Genomic DNA, 14,452 nt, shown 5'->3' on the forward strand with positions numbered 1-14,452 from the left:
CCCCTCAAAAGGTCTCACCCGGGATAGGGAACATAGAAATTAACTCCAGCTCCTGTCATTGTGTACCATAGTTGACTGTGTCAGCTAAATAAATAAAAAACTTGTAAGTAAATTTGAATTTGGGATATTGATTGGTGTGAGAATGTTAATAGCAAGGCAAGTTAATCTGAGGAAACTAAAGTGTATAAGATCAAACGTGCTTTGTTTGCTGTATAATTTTTGCATTCTTTCTTGAGTCACCTGTGAAAAATACTACAAGATTGAGTACCAAGGAGAAAGCAGGTTAACAAAAATATTTCTTCCAAATACTTCTGCATGCGTCTATTCTTTAGCTGGCTAAAGACATTGATTACTTCATTCCTAATTATCCCTCTCCAAGGAGAACCACAATCTCGAGTGTCCTCATACTTTGAGTTCTGTGATGGTGTAAATCATGTGTGGGACACGCATAAAACATAATGGCAGCAATAAACTTTTGATGTTGCCAGTTCCATCATAACCTCAAAGTCAAAGTTCTTTGGCTCAGAAATGGAGATATTTGTGCCAAATAAGTACAGAAAAGACATTTTCCCACAAGTGCTATTTTGGTTTGATCCCTTAAAATCACATTTCTGCCACCATCATTTTAAGTCAAATATTAATCATATTTATTCAGAGACACTCACAGCTAAATTTCATCCATGGGAAAGATTTCACTCATGTTATAGCTGAGAAAGGCTGTGTCCTCAGATGAAGCAACATTTCCTGCTTGTCCATATACAGAAAAAGTATTCAGGTCATTCTGAAACACGGGAATTGTTCCAAGAAACTAGTAACTTACATAACTGGAGCAGCTCTGGGTTGGGAGAATTAAACATGTCAGATTCCCTTGGAGGCAAATGATGCCATTTGCTATGACGTAGGTAATAGACACATTATGCATTTTTATTGGACACGTGGGATTGTAATTTACATTTAAAGTGACTTATAAGCTTTTCTTCCACTTGACTTTGCCTGGGTTTTTATTCGCATTTGGAAAAGAATGGACTCTTTAGGGACAGTCACCATAGCTTTTTGCAGGGGAAGTCTTGTCTCACAAATTTTATCAAATTTTTTAAGGAAGTGGCAAAGATGGTTGATAAAGGTAGGGTGGTGAATGTTGTCTGCATGGACTTTACTAAAGCATTTGATAAGGTCTCTCATGGTACGCTGGTCCAGATGTTTACGTTACATGGGATCCAGGGTGAGTTGGTAAATTGGATCCAAAATTGGGTTGGTGGAATTTTGCAGGAGTATTTTTCTGACTGGAGATCTATGACCAGCCGTGTTCAGCAAGGATCAGTGCTAGAACTTCTGTTCATTGTAATTTATATAAATTCTTTGGACGAAAATGTAGGTGGTCTGATTAGTAAGTTTGCAGATGACTCAAAAAATTAGTGGAGTTGTGGATAGTGAAGAAGGTTGTCAAAGGATACAGCAGGATATAGACCAGTTGGCAAGTGGGCTGAGAAATGGCAGAGGGAGTTTAATCTGGACAAGTGTGAGATGATGCATTTTGGGAGTCAAATGCAAGAGGAAAGTATACAGTAAATGGCAGGACCCTTAGGAGCAATGATATACAGAAGGGTCTTGGGGTTCAAGTCCATAGCTCCCTGAAATTGACAACACAATTTGATAAGGTGGTATAGAGACATATGGCAAACTTGCCTTCATTGATTGGCAAGACATTTTGCAGCTGTATAAAACTTTGGTTGGGCCACATTCGGAGTAGTGTGTGCAGTTCTGATTGCCACACTGTAGGAAAGATGGGAAGCCTTTGGAGAAGGTGCAGAAGAGGTTTACGAGGATGATGCCCGGATTGGAGTTCATTATCTATACGGAGAGATTGGATAGACTTAGATTGTTTTTGTATAAGGTGGATAGTTGGAGTCTTTTTCCTGGGGTAGAAATGTCAAATATCAGGGGCCATATGTTTAAGGTGAGAGGGGGAAAGTTTAAAGGAGATGTGCAAGGCAATGTATTTACACAGAGGTTGGTAGATGCACTGGAATGCGCTGCCAGAGGAGATGGTAGAAGCAGATATGATAACAATGTTTAAGAGGCATTTAGACAGACACTTGAACAGGCAGAGAATAGTGGGATATGGACCATACGCAGGCAGATGTGATTAGTTTAGAATGGCAACATGGTCGGCACAGATTCAGTGAGCTGAAAGGTCTGTCCCTGTGCTGTACCGATCTATGTTCTATTTTCTTTAACGGAAGCATCTTGTAAGTAAATTGTGAAAAAGATCAGATCCAAGCATTTTGGATATTTTTAGAGAATCCATGCTTGTGACAGAAAGCTTCCCAGCAGGGCCCCAGCTAGACTGATAAGTGAGTATTTTACGATGACACTGTGTGAAAACAGCTGCGTGTGTTTCCGAAGCCAATCATACTCTTCTGTCAACTTTTGTGCTTGCAGTTCAGGTGACACAGTGTTCCAAATCCTCTCATAATATTTGTTAAGCCAGTCAATCTAGAAAACAGCATTGAGAAGACAAAATGGGTTCTAAATACTATGCAGAGTAACATCATACAAATAGTAGAATAATATCACAATTACAATTTTTCACAAATTCTTATTAATCATTGGCTGGAGGTCCTGTGCCAATGTGATATGCCATGTCTACTTAGTCTATAAAACTCTGACTACAAATTCTAAAACACAGTATTATGGTGATTTTTGATTATCTTGTTAAGATGAAGTCTAGAGTAGATTTGAAATGTTTTATCATAAGGGAAAAAAAACCCTTTAGATGAATTATCATACTAGAGAAGTATGCCTTTTCTGCGTGCCACAAACACCTGCCCATAAAGTTCAGTAATAACTGCTTCCTGATTCATTGTTGGACTTTTGCTGCTGAAAATAGAAAACCCAACAGCAATTTTCACCTCAGTCAAGGCCTTTTGCTTTGGTGATTTGTAATGATATTTAACTTAATTGAATGAGTGTTCATGGCAACAATTTGCCCCAGTGATATTTGTAAACTTTCTTTGTTTTGAATATATTTACACTTTCATTTCATGTAATGGAAAGAGCAGTATTTGCTCTCCAGACTAGCCTCAAATGTAGAGATTTATAAGTGGCTTTTTAAGGACAATGCAGGCAAAAAAAAGGTGCTATAAAATTTAAGGTGATTTAAAACTGTTTGCCTGCCTCTTTTATGATAATGTTTGTCATCATAGTTGCACACTTCCAATCTTGATTTGCCTGCATCTATAATGGATATTTTTAATCAACATTGCAACACATCTGAGGTAGGTGAGATTGAACCCAGACCTTTAGCCCAGTAGTAAGGACACTACCACTGCACCAGAACAGTCTGAATGGAGGTACTCTATTTTTTAAAAATCAACCTGTTCAGAGATGTTACGAAACACTTCTGGAGCAGGTGGGACTTGAACCAAGGCCTCCTGGCCCAGATGTAGGGATACTACTAGGGAACGGGCGGCACGGTGGCACAGTGGTTAGCACTGCTGCCTCACAGCGCCAGGGACCTGGCTTCGATTCCAGCCTTGGGCGACTGTCTGTGTGGAGTTTGCACATTCTCCCCGTGTCTGTGTGGGTTTGCTCCGGTTTCCTCCCACAGTCCAAAGATGTGCAGGTTAGGTTGATTGGCCATGCTAAATTGCCCGTAGTGTTCAGGGAGGTGTACATTAGGTGGGTTGTAGGGGGATGGGTCTGGGTGGGATGCTCTGAGGTTCAGTGTGAACTTGTTGGGCTGAAGGGCCTGTTTCCACACTGTAGGGATTCTATGATTCTACTGCTACAGCATAAAAGCCCCTGGAGCCATAATGTGAAACTGCAACTTATTTGCCATTAAATTGGCAATCACATTCCCATAATCCTACAGGATGGCTGCAGTGAGAAACTGAAAAATATCACACTGAAGAAGAGGACAATTCTCTATACATAGGGTTGTCTACAGAAAACTTTACTCTGCAGCAAAATATGCTGTTCCTACCTTGCAATTGATCAGCGATTGCCATAAGGGACCTTAAATTGAATTGTTTTTTCACTCACCAGCATTAAAATGTTCACCTTGAATACATAATTGCTGAAACAAAATGTTGGTGGTGGATCTGATAGTAACAGCATTTAAATCAAAATTGGAACTAAGAAGATATCAGTGACACCAAACAGCATTATTAATAAAAGAAATGTAAATTTCACCACAGTGTATGTGTAATAATGTCATAAATATTTTCTTTACACAATCTTGATTTCTTTTTGCATTACACCCAGGAAATTTTTAGTTCCCAGTCACAAAGCAGAGGTTGAGGAAATGAAAAAAATTATGTTAGGTTGTGTCTCTCTTTGTCTGAGCTTTGTGGCATTTTTATTGAAGAATTACAGAGGACTTGTATATGCAGCAAGGTCAAGCAGTAAAATAGTTTTAAATAAGATGAGTGGGTGTAAAAATGGGCTAGTGCCTTTTTGGATGGACAAGAAGGGGGTAGATTGAAAAATCTAGGCTTTAGCGTGCAAAAGGATGGTGATGATAAATCATCACAAAACATATAAAAGTGACAAAAATAGAAATTGTTGGGAAAAAAGGAACAAAAATAGAAATTACTGGAAAAGCACAGCAGGTCTGGCGGCATCTGTGGAGAAAAATCAGAATTAATGTTTCCGGTTCAGTGACCCTTCCTCAGAACTGACGGTAACTAAGAAAATGTTGGTTTATTGCAGAAGATGGGGTGAGGAGAGGGGGTAAGGAGTAAAAGATAAATGTGGATACAGCCCAAAGAGAGAGAAGAACAGTTGGACAGACAAAGGAGTTGGTAACAATCTGGCTAGGAGTTTGAATAGCTATTAATGGATACTGTTAGTGGCTAACAATGGGTTGTGTGTAATAGCAGACAATGTGATAGCAAGGCCAGGTATGTGGGGGTTGGGGTAAGGAGATGGGAGAGCTCAAGCACTAAAGTTCTTGAACTTGATATGGAGTCCAGAAGGTTGCAGGGTCCCCAAGCAGAAAATGAGGTGTTGTTCTTGCAGCATGTGTTGATCTTCGCTGGAGCACTGCAGCAAGCCTGAGACAGAGATGTTGGCCAAGGAACAGGGCAGTGTGTTGAAGTGGCAAGCGACTGGAAGTTCAGGGTCTTTTCTGCAGACAGAATGCACGTGTTCTGTGAAGCGGTCACCCAGTCTACACTTCGTTTTCCCAATGTAGAGGAGAGCACATTGTGAGCAGTGAATGCAGTAGACTAGATTGTGTGAAATGCAGGTAAAGTGCTGCTTCACCTGGAAGGTATGTTTGGGCCCTTGGATACTGAGGAGGGAGGAAGTAAATGTACAGGTGTTACACCTTCTACACTTGCAGCAGAGGGTGTCGTGAGGCTGGGAGAGGTGTTATGAGTGAAAGATGAATGGACCAGGGTGTCCCAAAGGGAACAGTACCTGCGGAAGGCTAACAAGAGAGGGAGTGGAATATGTATCTGCTGGTGGCATCTCACTGGAGGTGGTGGAAATAGTGGCTAATAATACTCTGGATGTGTGATGTAGGTAAGGACAAGGGGGACCCTATTGCTGCTGTGGGACGGAAGAGAGGGGGTGAGAGCCAAAGTGCGGGAAATGGGTCTGATCAGCTGAGGGCCTTGTCAACAACACAGCTAGGGAATTCTCAGTTGAGGAAGAAGTTGGACAATTTGGAGGCTCCCTCGTGAAAGTGGGCATCATCGGAACAGATGCGACGGAGACGGAGGAATTGGGAGAATGGAATAGAGTGGAATTGTTGGAAAATCTCAGCATCTGTGGAGAGAAAGCCGAGGTAAAATTTTGGGTCCAGTGAACCTTCTTCAGAAATGACTTCTTCAGAACTATAAAGTGATGTTGTTTTATCCATTTACAACAGATGCATTGTGTTCTGATCAAGAAGCTTGCTAAGCTGCACAGTCACAAACTTTGAACAACTTTTATTTATATCGTGCTGTTACAGTGGTAAAATAGCCAATGACACTCCACAGTAATATTACCAAATTAACTTTTGATTCCAAGCCACAAAAGGATATATCAACACAGGGGAGAAAAGCTCGGCCAAAGGAGTGGATTTTTAGGGGAGAGAGAGGTGGAATAGTTTATAGAAGGAATTCTAGGATTCTCGGATCAAGGCAACTTCAACACTGAAATTTTACACATTGGTTACACAAAAAAACACCCATACCTGTTCCTTGTTCATGATGGACACATTGATCAGTTTTCGTTCATATGGAACAAGAGAAATATGTTCAAAAGTCAGGTAGGGAACGCCTCCAAATGTGTGCTACGTAAGGAAAAATTTAAAACAATTGTTATTTCATACAATTTTAAATTATACAAAAATCACTTGCACCTTTTGTTATGACTGTTCATGACTGTTTCATCTGGCATAATGTATTTCAGCATCAACTTATCTATTTAACTAGGTTTAACCCAAGTTTTCAATAAAATACCATTGCCAGAATCAAAAAGTCCAAACGTTTTAAAATACAAATTGAATTGAATCTGATACCAAAGACAATTAGCCGTTTAATAAGAGCTACAAAAAAGTAAATAAAAAGACTTGCATTTATCTAGGTCTTTGCACAACCATTGGCTATTTCAAATTGTTTTACAGTATTTTTGAAGTGTAGTCACTGTTGTAATGTGGAAATTGTGGCAGCCAATTTGTATATAGTAAGCTCCCACATACAGCAATACAGTAATGACCATCTAATTGTTTATGACAATTATTTACAAAATATATGAATGACTTGGATGAGGAAAGTGAACGTATAGCCAAGTTTATGGATGACAAAAGAAAAACAGGTGGGAAAGCAAGTGGTGAGGATGGCACAAAGAGTCTGCAGAGGAATATAGATATAGATAGGTTAAGTAAGTTGGCAAAACATGGCAGACGGAAAATGTGAGGTTATGTACTTTGGCAGGAAGAGCAGAGGAGCTGAATATTACTTACGCAGAGAAAGACAGCAGAAAGCTACCACAGATGGATTTGGAAGTCTTTGTGCATATAGCACAAAAAACTAGCATCCAAGTTTAATGGGAAATAGAATGTTGCCCTTTATTTCAAAGAGAATGGAGTATTAAAATAGGAAGGGGTTTGTTAAAACTCTGTGAGGTGTTAGTCTGATCACAGCTGGAATGCTGAACAGTTTTGGGCCCCTTGTGTAACAATGGATATATTGACATTGGAGGCAGACCAGAAAAAGCTCACTAGATTGATACAGATTATGTAGGGACTGTCTTAATGGGAGAGGTTGAGTAGGATAGACCTATATGCTTTGGAATATAGAAAATGAGAAGCAACCTTACTGCGACAACATTCTCAGGGGACTTGACAGAGTAAACGTGGAAAGGTCGTTTACCCTGTCAGGGACCAGAGATTGTAATCTCAGAATTAGGGGTCATCCGTTTAACAGGGAGATGAGGAGTTTCTTTTTTCAGAGGGTAGTGAATCTGCGGAATTCTTTCTCACAGAGGGCTTTGAGGCTAAGTCATTAAGTATATTCAAGCCTGATATAGACAGATTTTTAACCAGTAAAATAATGAAAGGTTATGGGAGAGGTAGGAAAGTGGAGTTGAGGATTATCAGATCAGCCACGATCTCATTGAATGTGAAGCAGACATGATGGGCTGAATGGCCTACTCTGCCCCTAAGGCTTATGCTTTTAATCTGTTTCTGAGATAATGATTGAGGGATAAGTAATGGCAAGTGCGCAAGATTCCTATTTTTCAAATATTGCCATGGATCTATGGCATTCTTCTGAGTACAGTGGACCATGTTTTAGCATCTCAACCAGAAGGTGGTAACATCAACATTGCAGCACTCTCACAATGCTGTACTGGATTGTCAATACTTTTTCTAGTCTATACTTTTTCCTCAAGTCATGAAGCAGGATCTGAACCCAGAATCTTCTGAGTCAAGCAAGAGCGCTGAGTTACAGTTAACATGGAATGTGAAGATGAAGAAAACCGTTTTTTGTCAAGTAAACAAAAAACTCATAGTGGATCACATCAGCTTGTTCAGCAGCTGTAGAAGGAATAAGAAAGCAATTGGCAGCATGTATTGCAGCATTTTCTAAAAACGTTTGATTTACAAACAGCAAAATTAACTTGTTAAAAACTGAAAGAACTGTGGACACTGTAAATCAGGAACAAGAACAGAAGTTGCTGGAAAAGCTCAGCAGATCTGGCAGCATCTGTGAAGAAAAAATCAGAGTTAACGTTTCAGGTCCGGTGACCCTTCCTCAGAAAATAACTTGTTTCCTGCTTCAGATCTGGTTGTATCATTTATAATTAATGAAGTTATCTAATATAGCAGGCACTGAATTTGTTGGCATGCAGCTAAACAAGAGTTGCTGTTCACACAACATATAAATTATCTTAAAATATATAACATAACCTTTACAAGAAATTGCAATACCTGTTTACGATTACAAATTCAAATTTAATTTGAATGCAATGTTAGGTCTGAAACCACGATGTTGATCCATTTATTTCTTTACAGGTTACAACAAAGTCGCTGTGTTTCTGACAATCTTTTTAATGACATTAAATGATGCAAGTAAGATAAGTGAAACCTAATGTGTTCATAAAAATTGACTAAGCCTTGTCATAGGGTCATTCAGGTAACAGGAGTAGGTTTGTGTCTGTTTTGATCTCACCTCTAGCTAGATCGGTGGTGTCATGGTGGGAATCAGGACTCCATACATCTTCTAGTGAAGTGATGATAAAGTTCATTACAGAATTCCTCGGTGATCATGTGCCGATGTGTAGTTAGGCTGAGATTTTGCACCATGGTGAGGCATCAAGGTCTTACCAGCTTGCTGGAGAGACCCATGTTGCCTCATTTCAAGAAGGCCATCAAACCATGAGCCAGTCAGGTAGTAGTTGGTCAATCAATCAGTCTTCCATGTGAATCAGTACCCCAGGTGTGGATATTCGCCTACTAAAAGTTGCTGGCAATTCAGAGGCCAGCAGCTGATTGCTCAGCAGTAGCACTGGGAAGGCTGCTGTTGCTGCAGCAAGGACTGACACTAGAGTCCCAGGACTGATGAATGATCCAAATTAGGTAATGTTGGGAAGGCATTCAGAAGATGGGGTTGCTGTGAGGGAGTATAAGGGAGTTGGTAGTAAGGGCAAGGGCATGTGGGTGGTTCTTGATGTCAAGTCCCTCAGTCAGCCCTCCTCATAAACAGACAAGGAGCAGGCCGCATAGTTTTATCTGCCATGTATGTCAAGTAGTGACAGGTTTGCTTGGAGTTGGGTTAATTACAGTGATGATGGGATGAGGCCCTTAGATAGTTCTTAATTAGCCTCTTAAGTGATGGGTTTTGTAGCCTTCAATATGAGAGCCTATGTGACATACACCAGAGAGAGTTGGGTTTGTATTGGGTCAGATATCTAGAAGTTCATTCTATTTAACCAACTATGTGCACTAATATGACATCGCAGTCATACATACACATATACTGGATTACTATTATATTATTTACAAAGATAACTGGCTGACTAGCATACTGACAGGCTACATAATAACGAACTAGGTGTATATCAAGTGAAATGGAGACCTTTTATATGAGAGCATCAGATGTCTTGATTTCATCTAGCTGTCTTAAAGGTATAGTGCCTCTCTGAGATCTACAGAATAACACAGCAGTAAGGACCTCAACTGGTGGCATGGTGAGAAATCTGACCACAGGCCTTCCTGCTACTGGATTAAATATGACAGAGATGATGGTGACATTCAGGTACATCACCATCCTGACTAATTAAATGCCCTTTCTGCCTCCAAGCTTGCTGTTAAGAGGGAAGAAGATTCTGACTGTGATTGTGAACTCAAAGGATAACATTGGCATGTAGGGTAGAATTTGAATTTTAGATTTAAATAACAAGGTTATTATTTTTATAAACAATTGTTGCTAACCATATCTGTCTCATGTATTTGAGACGCAATGCAGACAAATGCACAAATGTTACCTTAGTTTTTGCCTTTACTACCACAGAAATATCTTCGATTCGAATTCCAAATTCATTATCTTGATAATAACCAGGCTCTGGAAGGGAAAAGTTAACGTATCAGATGCAATATAAAAAAGTACCTTCAGAGAAGAAGCAATAGGTGCAGTTGTAGGCCTAATGGTTATTTTTTTCACTCAAAGGATGATGAGAATGTGCAGTAGGGTGGTTTATGAGAAAAGCTTGCAGTTTGTTAAACAGCTGAATACTGTGATGGTGGGTTGCAATGTTTTTATTCCAGATAGGTGAACATAGACCTTCCTTAGCTGTATACATTTTTAGACTGTGTGGACTTTAATTCATCTACCAATAGTAAAACATTTAGAGGGTTTCAAGGTGTGTACAGTTTGCACTTTGCATCAGTGTCTGTGACCACAAGACCATAAGAAATAATAACAGGAGTAGCCTGTTCCGCCCCTAAAGACAGCTCCACTACTCAAAAGGTTCATGACTGATCCAATATTCCTTAAGTTCATTTTCCTGTGTTTTTCCTGTAACTCTCGATTCCCTAACTGATCAAGAATCTACCTATCTGAGATTTTAATATACACAAGGACACTGCCCCACAGGTCTTCATGGCAAAGTGATCCAAAGACTCTCAACTCTCTGAGTGAAGAAATTCCTTCTCATCTCAGTTTTAAATTGGTGTCCCTTTATTCAGAGACTATGCCCTCTGGTCCTAGACTCTCCAAAGATAGCAAAGGGCATAACCTCTGTACACACATAGAGGTTGTGTGGGAAAACACTTTAATGCGAAGGTTAAAGGGCCATAAATAGAAAATGACCTGTGATCAAAGAAAATTAAGCTGGAAACCCTTGCTCTCTGTTTGTATTACCTTATCTTTATCTATAGGCAGTGGAAGAATTTTGGGACATGATTGGTGACCTGCTGTGTCTTGACATATTTGTCAGGGCGTTCTAAATTCATGATGGGAAGGGCTGGTAGTTCTTTGGCCTTACTGTGCACTCATCAGAAAAGGAGGTTAAATGATTCTTTTCATGAAGAAGACTAAGGTCATCAATATGTCTTCCAAATAACAACTGGTTACTGAGCAATTCATTCCTATTTAGAAGTCTCAATCAGAATCTTGCTGTCAAGTTTGGCATTTGACCACAAGAGTGTGTCTGATAGCACGGTGTCAGTTTTGCAGCAGTCAGCAACGAAGGGAGAGCCTCTATACTTGGCTATCCAGTTAATGATGTCTAGGAGGTTTACAAGGTGGAGTGTCCAGTGTGAGGGCCCACAGTTCTGAATAGCTGGTAGCCCACCAGGACAAGCAGATGCTAAAGAGACAGGTAGAAGACAACAAGGCCCTTCAAAATGGAGAGCACTCTGCAGCATTCTGAAAATGTAAGGATTATTCAGAGTCACGCATATCAGGAATCATCAGTATGGAGGGAAAATCCCTTCACAAAATGGCTAGTGGTTGTGGCTGTGACTGTATCATCGCAGTGGCTCCATGATCGGGTGAGTAAAAGAGAAGCTGATATGTCTCCTCTCCACCGCTGGGAGGAATCCACCATGTTCCTGTCAGACTATGGGCATTTAGTGGGTGTGCCCATCTGCTGTCAGGAATATACCATCCAATTTTGGTCACACAAACAACTTCAATAAAAACAGATCATTCACTTGTTGTTTATTGGCCTTTTCAGTGCACAAACTGGCTGTAAAATTTCTCTGAGTAAGAACAGTGAGTGCACTTTTAAAAGCAATTAGAAAATTATTGACAATGAGACAAAGTGCCAATTCTGTGCATGTTCTCTAATTCACTGTGATGTAATTTGAAAGCTTTTAATTCAATCATAAAAGATTTTGGTTCTGAGGAAGGGTCTCCAGGCCCAAAATGTTAACTCTGATTTTTTCTCCACAGATGCTGCCAGACCTCCTGAGCTTTTCCAGCAACTTCTGTTTTTGTGCCTTTCTGGTCTTTTCTCCTAGTTTACAACCTCTTTGATCCCTTTCACCACACATGCCGCACCCACTCACTTGCTGCCATTGACAATGCATCCCTCTGTGCTAGAATCACCACTGCCATTCTCCACCAACTGCTATTACCCCCATCCCCTCCCGTATCTGAGTACTTCCATGTTTTGAAATTGAAGGAATTCACAATGAAATATGAAATATCTGAGCTCCAGGCTTTTCTTCATAAACTCTTCTGGCACAATTTATTGTTTAAATAATTTATTTTTAGGTAAACTTACCAATAGATGTAAACATCCCCTCCTGAAGTTGGCAAGTATGATGGCTTCCAATGCCGACTGGCCCTGTGCATCAACCGAAAACATGAACAAAACTCCACTTATGTTTCCAAATAATTAACTTGTTTTATTGCTTCTAGCCTGTTTACTCTGAAGGTTCTGAATGAGCAATACATGGAGCAACTTTCTTGAAAGTGGAGTCACAGGTAGACAGGATAGTGAAGGTGGCATTTGGCAAGCTTGCTTTCATTAGTCAGTGCATTTGAGTATAGGAATTGGGATGTCATAGGAGTTGTGGCTGTACACAGCATTGGTGGGGCCTCTTTTACAATACTGCATTCAATTCCGGTTGCCCTGCCATAGGAAAGATGTTGTGAAACTTGAAAGGGTCCAGAAAAGATTTACAAGTTGCCAGGATTGGACGGTTTGAGCTACAGGGAGAGGCTGAATAGGCTGGGGCTATTTTCCCTGGAGTGTCAAGAGGCTGACGGGTGACCTTATAGAGGATTATAAAACAATGAAGGGCATGGATAGTTTGAATAGCCGTCTTTTTCCTGGGTTAGGGAAATCCAAAACTAGAGGGCATAGGTTTAAGGTAAGAGGGGAAAGATTTAAAAGGGACCTGAGGGGCAACTTTTTCACACAGAGGGTGCTGCGTCTATGGAACAAGCTGCTGGAGGAGTTGAAAGTGGGATGAATTACAACATTTAAAAGGGATATGGATGTGTACATGAATAGGAAGGCTTTAGAGTGATATGAGCAAAATGCTGGGAAATGGGATTAGATCAGTTTGGGATATATGTTTGGTGTGGACAAGTTGGACGAAGGGTGTGTTTCCATGCTGTATAACTCTATGACTCTAACTTACTTTCAGCAAAACTAGAAATTAACATTTGAAAAAAATAAACTTTCTCATTGGTCAATTTATGAATATTATAGATTAGATCTTTGTATAGAAGTTTGTTTAGCCAAAAAAAAGAGATAGGGCCTTTGATCAATGCAAGAGTATTTGCTTATGCCTGCCAATCATATGCCTATTAACTGACTCCAATACTATACATCTTTATACAATGTTTTTAATTAAAATTAATCTGAAACTGGCTGAAGTCTGACTATCATTTTGTGATGTATTTGCTAGATTGGGGTTGGTTACAAATAGATCAGAGTACTGATGCACACAGATATGCTCACAGGTAACAAACACACAAACCTGAATTTCTTTCTTATTCCTCACATCCTAGTTTTCACTTGTGTGGCTTGCTTTTTACAAACCTCCACCAGAGTGAAGAATTTCCTGGATTAGTTTGATCATTCCTTTCATAATGCTGAAAACTTCTGATGGTCAAATGCTCTTATAAAGAAATATTAAATTTTTACTACCTTGGAATGCAGGAAAATGCCTGCATTTATATAGCACTTTTCATGATTGCAGAATGTTGCAAAGTGCTTTACAGTTAAGGACACATTTTTGAAGTGTTGCCACTGTTGTAATGTCGATGTTTTTTTGGTATGTACCTGCATAGTTAACGAAGTTGAAATGTAATGATTAACAGTTTGACCATGCTCACATTCATGAACACTGAGGAAGGTGCCGATTCCATGTCCAGTTCCATGCATGTAGTTTAGTCCCGCCTCCCACAAAGCATGTCGAGCCCATACGTCAAGCTTATCTCCTAATGGCAAAAACATTATTAATGTAGGACAGACAAATTTTATGGGTTGAATCTTACCTTATTTGCAAAGTGTCATTTTTGACAAGTTCATGGAGGATTTCTCTTCATGCAGCCTAGTGGGTGTCTTTTTTTACATTATTATCGCATTTTCCTCATTAAATATGTCCATGTGGCATCCCTTGTTTGATTCTAGAATGATTCTCCCACGTGCCACAGCCAGAAGTACTTGTGACAACGAGGGTGCCCCAGGATTCCTGGTGCTGGCACCATCTTTAAAAGGCCATTGTATAAATCAAATACTGGCAGTCTAGAGCAGCCTTGCCTAGGATCCTGACCCTGACTGCTGAGTGGCCAAATGACTGTGCCCAAGCCCCTGGATAGGTATGGAAACTGCCATTGACTTACTGTGTTGACAACCATGACAAGCTTCATGCCTTTATGTCTGCACTAAAAGCTAAATTCAGACTGAAACACTGTGTGCCTCTGCAGTATAGCTGAGGGAGCAAACTACTAAAAGGCAAGGCAATGCAGATAGGCTGTGAGTGACCAAATAGGCA

At 40.1% G+C, this 14,452-nt stretch overlaps 1 protein-coding gene across 1 annotated transcript; it reads right to left on the reverse strand.

The window, feature by feature from the left end:
* Positions 1–623: 623 nt before the first annotated feature.
* On the reverse strand, positions 624–13,895 carry LOC109917129 (xaa-Pro aminopeptidase 2-like). The gene is made up of 5 exons (XM_020516912.2): positions 13,791–13,895; positions 12,226–12,288; positions 9,982–10,058; positions 6,188–6,286; positions 624–2,496 (listed from the first exon to the last, which is right to left on the reverse strand). Exons 1-5 carry the CDS (start codon positions 13,837–13,839, stop codon positions 2,296–2,298), a joined length of 489 nt encoding a protein of 162 aa, XP_020372501.2. The 5' UTR covers positions 13,840–13,895; the 3' UTR covers positions 624–2,295.
* Positions 13,896–14,452: the final 557 nt, after the last annotated feature.

The sequence above is a fragment of the Rhincodon typus genome, chromosome 14, assembly GCF_021869965.1.
Source record: "Rhincodon typus isolate 14 chromosome 14, sRhiTyp1.1, whole genome shotgun sequence".
In the NCBI taxonomy this organism is placed as follows: Eukaryota; Metazoa; Chordata; class Chondrichthyes; order Orectolobiformes; family Rhincodontidae; genus Rhincodon; species Rhincodon typus.

What these genes read in the sequence shown, in the direction of transcription:
- LOC109917129 (XM_020516912.2), bottom strand. Translation starts at nt 13,839, where the DNA reads ATGCATGGAACTGGACATGGAATCGGCACCTTCCTCAGTGTTCATGAA. An exon ending in CTTCCTCAGTGTTCATGAAT is followed by an intron (nt 12,289 to 13,790) that starts GTGAGCATGGTC and finishes GTTGATGCACAG; the next exon opens with GGCCAGTCGGCATTGGAAGC. An exon ending in TAGTAAAGGCAAAAACTAAG is followed by an intron (nt 6,287 to 9,981) that starts GTAACATTTGTG and finishes TTCCTTACGTAG; the next exon opens with CACACATTTGGAGGCGTTCC.